The 13144-nt window shown below is 28.1% G+C and overlaps 1 protein-coding gene across 5 annotated transcripts in view; it reads right to left on the minus strand.

Moving 5' to 3' along the window:
* LOC142331448 (uncharacterized) overlaps positions 1-10529 on the minus strand; it is a 140507-nt gene extending 129978 nt beyond the window's left edge. For 4 of the 5 annotated variants that reach the window (XM_075377368.1, XM_075377369.1, XM_075377367.1 and 1 more), the window contains exons 1-2: positions 10403-10529; positions 6752-7129 (exon numbers count right to left, since the gene is read on the minus strand). In XM_075377368.1, coding sequence (XP_075233483.1) covers positions 6752-7017 — 266 coding nt within the window. In that variant the 5' untranslated portion in view covers positions 7018-7129; positions 10403-10529. Of the gene's footprint in view, positions 1-6751; positions 7130-10000 lie in introns of all 5 variants that reach the window. The other variant, XM_075377366.1, reaches the window with a different exon arrangement.
* Between the last annotated feature and the right edge of the window lie 2615 nt (positions 10530-13144).

The following is a 13144-nucleotide window of genomic DNA, read 5'->3' on the forward strand; positions in this document are numbered from 1 at the left end:
GTCTACACAATCAAAAGCTTTTGTTATGTCTAAAAATAGACCGCTCACACATTTCTTATCATTTATGCCTTGAAACACTTGGGTAGTAAAATTTAAGAGTGCCTTTTCAGTATTGCTCCCAGCCATGAATCCATATTGGTTTTTACTAAAAAAAGAAGTTTTATTGAGGTACGATATAAATCTGTTCTTCATACATTTCTCATAGATTTTAGAGAAGATAGAGAATAGAGATTGGTTTATATTGAGTAACAGAGTTTTTATCTCCTTTTTTAAAGACAGGTATTACTACCGCTTTTAAAGCGTCCGGGAATTTTCCAGATTGGAGGCTTATATTTACAAGAAAGGTGAAGTCATGTGATATATGATCTACCGCTAATTTAACAATTTTTGAGCTTATTCCATCGATACCAGGGGATTTATTGTTTTTGAGATTTTTGATAATCTCAGCATTAAGGACAGGCTCAACCAACATTGATGACATTTCACATTTTATATTTGCCAGATCATTATTTGTATCATTACAAGTTTCATTTAATTGTTTACGTAAGTCACTTACAACATTTATGAAATAATCATTAAATATGTTAGCTATTTGAAATGGTTCAGAGACATTTTTATTATTTCCATTATTTAGTTCAATAACTTATCTTTTCTTTTTTGACCGGTTAAGGAATTAATTACTTCCCACTCCTTTTTAGAATTTCCTTTACATCTATCAAACATGTTATCGTAGTATTTTTGTTTAGCCGTAGTATTTTTGTTTAGCCGATGTAATCTTAATTTTAAGTTTATATGTTTTATAATGTTTAATTAAATGTACATTATTGGGGTGCGCTATTGTTTTTTTGTATAATGAATTGTATATTGATATCATTTCACACAGTTTATCTGTTATCCATGGTTTTAATTTTTTGAATTGCTTACCCTGTATGACTAATTGAGTTTTAAATTCGTTTATAATTTCAGTAAATATTCTTATAAAATATCAAAAGCTGCTGACGCATCGTTATGTATATAAACATCCCGCCAGTCTACTTTAGCGATAAGGGAAATGAATTTATGATAATCAATTTTAATAACATTAATATTATTCTCATTTTTAATAGTATTGGAATGCGTTACATTAGAGATATGCGATATCCCGACGCCTATAAGACTATGATCTGTTATCTGCAAATGACTCACAGTTGAAACTATTTCATAATTATTTTTATTTTCTATTCTTGACAATAAGTGATCAATGCATGTTCCACTTGTAAGTCTTGTGGGTTCATCGACTAATGATTCAAATCCATGGCAGTTATAAATAGTTTTATATTCATCTATTAAGTGGGATTCAGAAAGTAGGTTTAAGTTAAAGTCACCCATTATTATGAAGTTATTAGAATTAATTTTAGACAGCACATCATTAAATTCATTTAAGAAGTGCCTCTTATCCTTACTATGTAATCTATATAGCGCAAGTATTGTATATTCAATATCATTGTGCACTAGGTCAATAAGAATTGCATCACATGCAGACAGAGATAAAGAAACCCTTTGATTTAATTTTTCTTTGATAATGTTTACAAAAATAAACAAACATAAAGATAAAAATGAATCCTTGGAAAAAGATGTAGACTACTTATTGAAATCTTAGTTTGGGTAAGTTTTACAAGCATTTTTGAATCAAAATTGTATTAGGTAACTGGTGTTGTTTAATTTATCATTAATTTATGACTTATCATTAATAATTTAAAAAATATGTATTTTAAAAATACTGAATACATCAACTTACAATAAGTTGAATACATCAACTACGTAAGAGCTAAATATAAAAAATTTAAAGGGCAAAGAAGACAAGAAATCCCCTTGGAGTACTTATTTAGTGAGTCGAGTAATACAAATTAATACATCTCAGCAGGACTTTTGCCGAAACAGGTTTAGAACAACATTGCCAATGACCAATCTCTTAATCTGGACAAGCCAATTTAGATAACAACATCTGATAGTATTCTTCTCAGATCTTATTTATCAGTTGAAAAACTGGTTTGATGAGACATGAAGTACATTCTTAAAGAATAACGCAGTCTAAAGATGAAAAATGTAATTTTGAAATCCTACATTCAAATTTTAACAAACCATCAAAGCAGATTTTGAAAATATTACAAAGAGCTACACAATTCAAGCTTACGTAAACTATGTGAAAGTTCCTTTCCATTAAGAGATCTAAAAGAATTAACAGCTCAATCTTAAACATATCCTGTAATATGCAAACATATAATAACATGTCACACAATAAATAAATAAATAAAATGACCAATGTAGATTTTTATTACATAAAATCTTAATACTGAATATTTTCTACACGTTAGGGCAATTTATGTAAATATAATGAAACAATTCAAATCGGAACATGGCAAATTTACTTGTTGCTTTATATTAATTGTCACAGTCTTTCATAAAAATTAATGCATAAAAAACTCATGATGTAATGTTCTCAATGAGAATAATGATATTTACTGTAAGCTAGTCCCAGAGAAAGTCTGAATAACACCAGCATTACAGCGGGTTAGGAATTCTGATGTGCAATACATCAAAATTAATTTGGCTCATTTAAGAAAGTAACAAGGAAACATTTCACTTCTTACTTTTCCTAGTAAATCTGGTATGGGGTAATCCATTTCAGATCATTCAATAGTAGTAGCAGTTGATAATTAATTATTTTTCTATAACAATGTCTTACTACATTTAGAATTGAAAAAATAGGTTACTTTATTTTTCGGGCGTTTCATGGCTATTTCTTACATGCACGTTGGCTAATTTTGCACTTTTTAAGGTTTAAAAAACTTTAATAACATTCATTTTTTTTAAAAAAATAAATGAAGTTCAAAGAAAAACTGCATAATGTCCAGACTATAGTTTAGTCTATACATTGAAGAAAATAGTTCAAACAACTAACTGAAAATTGGTTACAGAAATACCAAATCTCAACTTTGAAACTAAATTCAAGAGTTTTTTCTTTTTTAAAAATTTCCTGAAAAAGTCTGAAACTTAGGGATCATACTGTTACTTTCTTAAGTTTCTAAAATCACAATTTGCATAAAATTTGCATATTCAAACTTAAATTAACTTGAAAGACTAATCACAAAAATTTCAAATTTTCACAAACCAACATAAAATGTGTAATTAAAATACTATCAGTGAGATTTAATTAATAAGAGCAGCGTAAGTTCAAAATAATATTATGAGATCACGTTTACAATGCACTGTTAAAATTTGATTATAAAACCATATCAGACAAATGGATTTTACACAAACAAGCTATGAAATTGGCTAAAATTTTATTTTTAATATAATAAAAACTGTATAGTCAACTTTTGTAAATTAGCATGAAATATTTTCTAAGGTTTTTTCACTTTTCACAAATTTTCTAGTATTTTTAAAAAGTTAATAAAAAATAAACAATAGATTTTCAAAAAAAAAATTTTTTTTAATTGTCCATTTCAATTCTGGGTACAAGCTTGATAATGCATAAATTTCAACAAACAATAATTGCAAAAGATTAATTTTTTTTTTTTGTTAATGAATTAACTCATTAAATCATCATAGACGCTTTGAAGATTGCAAATGGGAATACAGAAATGGAATTTTGTAGTTTACAAAATATGCCAAGCCTCACCGGGATCTCATCCCAGGACTCCCAGATGAAAGGCCAAAAACCACTATCACTCTGCTACAAAAGTCTGAATTTAATTGATATAATCTTGTGCGAACAGTAAATAATCACACAAGAATTCATCATTTAATAACAATCATAAGATTTACCAGGAATAAATTAAAACAGTTAAAATAAATATTGTGCTCTGTTATGAACAATTCATTGTTAAAATAGTTTCTATGAAACTTAAATTCATTTCCAAACCAGAGATTCACGCAGAATCAAATCACCCAAAGATATGATAACTTATCATTAAAATAAATTTGATATATGAGGTCTGTTCAGAAAATAACCGAAAATTTTAACTATGCGCCAATGGAGATATTTAGTGATATGCGATTGGCAGCATTGTTCTGCATAACCTCCTCTTGTAACCCCATGTGCTTGGATTGTTGATTATCTCATTTAGTTTTAGTTTTAGTGTTATTGTTATTTGAAGGCAATGTGTTAGTGTTAGTAGCAATTTTCAACTTTTGAATCAAGTTTACAGAGATGAAGCTCTACGTCGTACACAAAGTTACAAATGGTTTTCACAATTTAAAAGTGGTTGTCAAACAAGTGAATATGACTTCAACTGATGACACCCATGTTCAGATGTGGTGTGTGCAAATCACCAACTGTCAGAGAACTTGTGAAGAGGTTAGCATCTCAATTGGATCATGCCATGACATTTGACTGAAAAATTGAACATACATCCAGTTGCAGAAAAGTCTGTTCCTCCTTTGATGATCGAACAGCAGAAAGAACATAAAGTGGACATTTGTTTGTAACTTCTTCAACAGTTAAACATTCATGCTAAGGATCAAAATGGAATATGAAATCTGGGTTTACAGCTACAACATCGAGACAAAAGTTCAATCATCACTATGGATTGGCAAAGGATCTCCACACCCCAAGAAAGTATGTCAGTCTTGATCCAATGTCAAAGTGCTCTCTGTTTTTCGATTTTAATGGAATTGTGCCTTTTGAACTCTAGCCCCAACATGAAACAGTGAACCATGCTTACTATCAAGGCGTTTTACAAAGGTTATGCGAAAAAATCTGCAGAGACCAGAGTTACAGCAAGACAACTCATGGATCCTTCCCCATAACAATGCGCCCACACACTCAGCTCGTCAATTCATCAGTTTTGTGCCAAAAATCAGATGACTCTCCTCCCTCAGTCTCCCTACTCAACAGACCTAGCTCCTTGCTAATTTAAAATCTAAAATTAAAAACAGTGATGAAAGAATGTTGTTTGATGACATTAAAGTAAATTCATCATGGACCTTAAAGGCCATTTCAAATGAAGCTAACGAGGACTGCTTCATGAAGTGGAAACACTGCTGGGAAAAGAGTGTGAATATGGGGGAAGGGGAATTTGAAGTGGATAAGGGTCAATAATCTGAAAAATTAATAATGATTAAAATAAGTAATAATAATTAAATAATAATATAATTATAAGTTAGAGATTATTTTCTGAACAGACCTCATATTTAAATATCCCCCATTATTTTCTAGACATGACAGTGTGTAGATTTTTTTTGTTCTTACTTATTAATAGCACATTAAAAGGACAATTATTTGAAATGGTAAATGAAAGGAATAAAAAATCATCAAGTGAACTTAAGGCTATATCAAAAAATGATTTTCACAAATGTTTTGAGTGTTGAAAGAAATACTGACATAAGTGTCATATATCTGGGTAGCTTCTTTGAAGTGGAGAATATCAATGTAGAAGAATAAGTACACTCTTTTTGATAAAAATTAAAATTCTCGTTATTTTTTACTACAGCTTGTACGTGAAGGAAACAGTAACCTGCTAATACACTTATTTCATTCACTTGGAACAAGAACTTCATTCCAAGCTCCAAAGATGAAAAGTGTTGGTAATATAACATTACAAAAATTAATGTCATAATAATTAACTACAACTACTGACCATGATCTCAAAATCACCAACAAATAGAGTACAGTAATAACTGAATTATTTACTGCAGTATCATCTTAAACAGCCACAAAAAGAAGGCCATAATGAAGTTAATTTTGAATATAACGCAGTTTATGTTAAATAACTGCTAAACTGTGATTTTAAGTTTGATCTGGTTTAATTGACTTTTAGCAGCACACTGTATGTGTGGTTTTATCATATTATTTTGAACTTATGCTGCTCTTAGTACCTAAGTCTCAGTGATCAAATTTTAATGACTAAGTACACTACATACTAATAACTACTACAAATTCATTATTACTACTAATACTAATTACAACAAAATACAAAAAGTTGGTTTTGTGAAAATTGTGGATTTTTGTGATGTCTTAAAGTCATGTATTTTTGAGTTATTTCAGTTTGAATATATTTGATTTTATATAAATTACAATATTTACTTTACAAGATTTATAAAAAAAAGTATTACCCAGTTTTCAGACTTATTTAGGAGGTAATGTTAAATGAAGCTTCTAAACGGAAAAAAAACCTGAAAGCAACTCTATCTTTTCCCAAAAATATTTGATTCCAAAGTTGGGATTTTGTGTTTTTACACATAAGATTTTCAATTTAATTCTTCTGAACTATTTCCTTCAGTATTGGACAAAATATACTCTAAATATAAAATAGTGTTTCATGCAGATTAATATGGTGTTTGTTTGAAATTTATAATTAAGAACAGGTAATTAAAATTTCCCCAAGTTCAAAAAAAATTTAAGATCCTAAGAATAAAATAACACCTCTTTACAATTCTCTAAATAAACCAAGACTCTGGGTGCAAAAAAATAGATTTTACCAGTAACATTTTTAATTATGTACTGGCTGATTTGGGATGGAGTGACCCATATGGGATTCTTATTTTCTTGAGAAAAGATATATTATAGGGGTGATTTGCCACTTATGTTGGATCAGCTGTAGTTATATCTCTTAATATACATATGGATTGAATCTACATACATTTATACTGAAAGGGTTTTAACAAAAACCATCACAACATAGATAGCAGATTTATATCAAAACTTGTTAATGACAGTTCTGATTTAAGTTATTACTAATATAATATTTAAAATTAAAGTAATACTGACGGTTGATTTGTATTAGTTGTGGAGATCAGTTGTGGTGGAGGGGGATTGGATGATGGTGATTTAAATATTATAGGAACCTGACAGGCAGATCTGTTAGTCAATTCGTTAGATGCCATTATCTGGTAATGGACCGCCGTTGGTATAGCTGCAGGTTGTGGTGCATTGCCAGTAGTTCGAATACCAGCAGTATTTGTACCAACCACATTATTTCTATTAGTATTGCCAACTTGAGCCACTCTGGTGACTTGCAACAAATGTTGGTCCATTCCTCTCCCCCCTTACCCCTCCACCAACAACTTTGGAAATCACACGTAAATCATGGAATGAATAGCAATCCCCAGCTCAAGACAGCAAATTGTAGTTTAATGGAATAATCCACTACAACAAAGTAAACAAAAGGACAAAATTATTCATACAACAGAAATTTTACTAAATATCATTTACATACTTCTACATCAACAAAGTAAAGTTAATTTAATTTACTTCCAGTTTACTTTCCCAGTTAATGTGGGCTAAGCAGATTCTTAATGCCCATTTACCAGCCATTCTGGGCTAAGGATACAGGACTTTGACAAATTTTTATAACTAGATAATTTTCCTTATCTTAACTCAAACTAAACCAGATCATTAGTAAATGTGTTAATGAATAGAATCCTCGCATTAATTCATTACATTACTTAACTTCAGTAACACAATGTGAAATGATGTTACATTATAATTAATTAGTGTTATTGATTAGAATGAGCAACTAAATTTTTTTAAAAATAGGGGTTATTAAGTAGGAAATATTACTTTACTAAATAAATATATATTATATAATATAAAGTATACAAATAAAACATAAAAAGAGCTAAGATAAATGGTTGTAGAAATAAACTAGAAAAAAATTACTCAAAAACCATTAAAAAAAAAATGTTACGTAAAATCTAAATCTAGGCCATTTTGATTGTTATACTATTAACAAGGGGGAAATTACGGTAAAGCCTACATATAAAAAACAAGAAAATAAGTAAATGAAAAAATAAGAAACAATACATACAACAGTAGCGTTTCATAAATACGGCTTATTAAGTAATATTTTCCATTATTATTTCTTATTTATTTACTTTCTTTATGAATATTTCACCAGCAATTTCTACTAATGATGATTGTTTAACAATTTTAATGGTCACCTATGCTTAGATTTTAAGTAACATTTTTGAAAACAATTTCTAATGTGACCTCAATTTCCAATTTATATATGAATATGTTTATTAGATAAACTGCACTCTGTTAAAATAAGATAAAGAAGTATAATTCAGGTGTATATTACATGAATTTAATAAAAAAACAAGCAATTAAACGGGCAAAAATTCAAACAAGATACTATAGAAACTATTACAATCATAATGTTAAATAACATTTAATGTACTTAAACCATAATAGCTAAGTTAATTCATTAAGTTTAATCTAAATTGTATAGAATAATAAACGAAATCTTTTTCATATTTTCACTAATATAATATAAACAGGACTGCTTCTATTCTAAACATACAGTAAAGAAGCAGAGTAATGAACTTCATTTTTTGTAACATAATAATCGCTTAAAACCCTTTAAAAACAGTTTCTCTTTTCAAATTTTCAACTCTCGTTTCTCAAATTCTTTACAATAAAAAGCATTAATACATATTTATATGTTGCTAAAATCAATAAGACATTTTGATGAATAACTGGGCAATTTTAACATGAATAAATATGATGCAATACTGAGGATATGATAGAAATATTCATAATTGAAAATTATTAGTTTTCAGTTTATATTTAATTTACTCTGTATTAGTGTCAAAAATATAAAGTACAAATTTACAATCAAACTTTACTATCCCATTACAAACTTCTCTAAATTATTTTACTTACTAAGATATTTTAAAATTCTTTATCAGAGAAATATTATTATAGTCCAATAAAATACAGTTATTTTAGAAAAGCCATTTTGTAAAATTTACCAGAATTATTAATAACAACTAAATTTAAAAAAAATGTTTTGGATGGCTTGAATTGTTGTCTTGTTTATTTAGACGCCACCATTTTAATAAATTTATATATTAAACACTAACATAAAACATACAACTTTATAGGTTAATTGAACTAATAGCTCAGTATGGTCTTAGGCTGTATAATAGCTTATTTTAGGCTGTATAAGATAAAATGAAAATGTTCAACAATAATGAAATAAAAAATTGTTGATAATAAAGAAAATTGTTGTTAATTTTCTAGACCTCATCCTAACTTCAACAATTTAAAACAGGCATATCTATAACAAACACAAACAAATACTTTACTCATTACTCAGGAACTCTCTTCATTGAAATGCTTTGCACACCATATCAAAATGAAAGTCACCATATATTATTCATTAATACTACAGATGTTTATTTGTAAGTTCGTTAAGTTTAGTTTTTCTTATTGCTGCTGAGATCTGGTTTTATTAGAAGACATGTATATGTATATACGTGTGTGTATGTGTATATGTCTGCTAGAACAGTTCACTTACATAATTTCCAAACAATAGATTAGATATATACTTATTAGATTTATGTACTTTCTTAACATCAAGTACATATTTAAAATATTAATGAACATTTTATTATTTAGGGATAAATAGTAAACTAAACTGTATCTGTAAACTGTAACTGTAAACTGGATTTTACTAACTGTAAAATCAGTGTTAGACGAACTGCTGCTCCTAACACTAATGGTAATAATATTAACTGCATATCCACTATAGCATTACGTAACTATATTTCAATGTAACTACAATATAAAATGCAGTTGAAAATATCACACCTAATGATAATTCAATAAGTTTATCTACATTCCTTCTGACTTCATATCTGGAATCAACCAACATTTAGGTAAACCTACACACAGCTAACATTACACCCTATATAATAATTTTTATGTTTCTCATCAACATGCAAAGAATAACATTTCAATAACCTCACTGAATAATCATTGCTGGTTCTAAACTTTTATTTTGTTCACTCAGTATAGAAATTTCACGTTAATAAAATTCTGGAATAAGTCAGTAAAAGAAATGTCAATATAAATTACCCATTACAACTAACCAAAGAGATACAGATTGTAAGTGCATTACATGAAATTATCTAATAACATTATAAATTAGATGAGAGGCAGAATAGTTCACAAGGTATTAGAATACTAGTTTTGATATTAAAACATATATTGTTAATTAAATAAATTTTATACCTGTAATGAGATTCTACAAATACATAAGTTTTTTATAATAGGCAGTCAAAAAAAAAGAAAAATTAACGGTGTTACTAGCAATGGCCAGAAAGTTTAATCCACATAAAACGAACAAAAACAACTACAGGCTACGCCACTTAACAGACACAAAAACAATTATCACAAAAATTAAAAATAACCACTAACAATAAAAACTGCAGTTTAATATTTCTGATACAACGTTATCATATGCAGAAAATATATACTTTAAAAAAATTAGTTTCATGTAAGTTCCACAAAATCATCGGCAAGTATGGTACTCGACATGACGAATTCCAAATGGCTAAGGGTGTAAGACTTTATAATCCTTTTCTTTCTCATGCTAACAAAACCAAATCAGTATATTATAAAAAATACACTTGCCTTTTAACAAATGACAATTACAAATGTAGGATTCTTAACAATGTAAAGCAATTCTAACACAAACAAAAATAAATCACGCCAATCCGACCATTTTCTCTCGGGTCATCCGTTCTTTAGCACAGAGCTGATTCTAGCAGGGTTGCCAACGTATATTACATTCCGCCTTAACACGTTTTCTTTCTCAATTAGTCTAACAAACTTAAAATTACAGAAAAAATAAACCATCAAATTATTTGTGTAGATTAATTTTTAAAAGTCACATCACTATTATCTTAAGGAATAAATTAATTTTTTCCTTCACTGACTGACACAAAAGTAGCTGTCGTTGGTAAAGCAACAGATATGTAGATTCAAAAACGTATAAACAAATTTAAAATAATGAAACAAAATTTACGTCCCAAGGTACCAACGTTTTAAAAGAAGTTATTGTTTTACTTCACAGAAAAAGTAAAACGATGGTACAAAAAGAAAGAAAATAATAAAAAATAAGTAATCTACTACCAAATGACCCAAATACAATTTTTAAGATGAATTGTTCAAGGGATTTACTACAGCCTATCTGAAATATTTCGTACCGGTATTTTGAATAACCTATTATTATTTTAAATCAATACACTTAACGAGTAATCAGTCTATATAAAGGCCCAAAATTAACCTAAACTTATTTTACATTATGTATTTTATTATCAACATTTCAGTTAACAATCTAAGCCGTAAACTTGACAACAGTACGAAATTTATACATTTTCTAACCAGAATGAAAATACATTAAAAACCAAAACTTCTTTTAGTCATTTCACATTAATTTTCGTCACAGATTGGAACTAAAGTTCTCACCGATAGAGTATAAAATAATTTCTACAATTTTATTCATAATTTTTAATCTTCAAAAACTAGTTGAATTTTTTACATGTGTTAAAATTTAACCCAGTATTATTACGACCGTTGAAAAATTTAACACATTGCATATTTAATATCAGGTTGGGAGAAGTTAACTGGAGTACGAGATTTAACTAACCCACTACTCATTATTTCTTGTATCCTGGTAATGAATAACTAACCTATCTTAATGCTTAACAAAATCTATTATATACAGAATTCAAACCTGGTACTGATTTCAACCAACAGAGAGCACTGAAGTACCAAAATTCGTAACTTTTTTTATTTCAAGTCGGACAGCATTAAAATCGAAAAAAAGTTAGTCACACTGCAACTTTAAAATAAAACATTATCAGCATTAAAAGTACTCTTGTGGTATTAAGTTCAGCTGATTAAAACTGCTTGAATATTATTATTCTACAAAAAGATTCCTAAATAATCTCTACAATTGCACTTTTTTTTTAAATATTCTACAACTGCATGCAAAAGAAAAACGTAACAAAGACTACTAGATTTTCTAAATTTTACCTGTTCCAAAAAATGTCTTTTTCATTTAATCAATCTGAAGAATATGCTTAGCAGACACATTAATAAAAAAATTAAATTAATTAAAATTTGTTGTATATACAGAATTATTTTTTTGCATTACAACACTGTTACACATATTTGTGGTACAATGCAGGGAACATGTTACTATACTTATTTAAATATCAAATCATTACATGGATCATGTTATCAACATTACCTTTTGCAGTTAATTCTATTGTTACTTTCTTTTACAGTAAGTACTCTCTATTGGTTCTCTTTCGTAATTTCCAGCATTATAAATTCACTTAATTAATCACAAAACAATTTTTATCTATAATAAATGTAGTGATCTTGATTGAATACGGAAGCATACTACATTAAATAATACTAAGGTACTGGTAAATTTTTTTGCCACTACTTATGAAACATCAGATTTGAAAAAGACATTTCTGTTTTATAACAGAAAATGAAATTTATTGTAATTGTAAATTTTCACATGGGGAAAAGTAATCTATTCAGCAATATTGTGAGAAGTTTAGTTCATTAATATTTAATGAATTCTATCTGTAGAAACTAATGCCTACAATCTATAAAAATCTTATTTTAATTTAAAATTAATTCACACCAATTTATGTTAGGTTCATACATTTAACAAGCCTACAAAATAAGCGCTTGTCTATTAAAAACACTAAAAGGAAAAGATGACTACCAACAAAGAAAATAAAGTAACCCATAAATTTAAGCAGGAAATGATTTATTTTGAATCAACAGGAAAAATTCTTGTGCTGTGACTTTTTTTGTAATAGTTATTCATATGTTATGCTCATTTCCAATAACTATTTTTTCTATGAACAGATCTAAAACCTTAGAGATATATGATGGAGAAATAAATCCAGATTGTTAAATTTTGAGTTATACTGCAGAAAAATTCATCTTTCTCGTATTTACTTGACAAAAATGATTTATTTATTTATGATTTTTGGAAAGAATGCCATCTAGGACTTTGGAAACCAACCATTTACTTTACTTACCACACTTCAGAAAAAATATATTCTAATTTCAGCAATTATTACATCATGTGATATTTGCTGTTTCATCATGATAGTTGAGAAAAAACTTACTTCAAAACTAATTTGAATAAAGTTTTTTGCAATCATCTTTGGCTTTTTATGCAATGCTTTAATCCTAGTATCAGCTAATTGTTATTGGTGAAGGCAATTTTTTTTTTTGTTTTAAGTAAAGCACACAGGCATTTACTATGATCAAAAATTGTCTTCAATTTGTATTGTACTGTTTTCACTTAACAGAATTACTGTCGTGTATCTATATTTCATT

The sequence above is a fragment of the Lycorma delicatula genome, chromosome 10 (genome assembly GCF_047948215.1).
Source record: "Lycorma delicatula isolate Av1 chromosome 10, ASM4794821v1, whole genome shotgun sequence".
NCBI classification, from domain to species: Eukaryota; Metazoa; Arthropoda; class Insecta; order Hemiptera; family Fulgoridae; genus Lycorma; species Lycorma delicatula.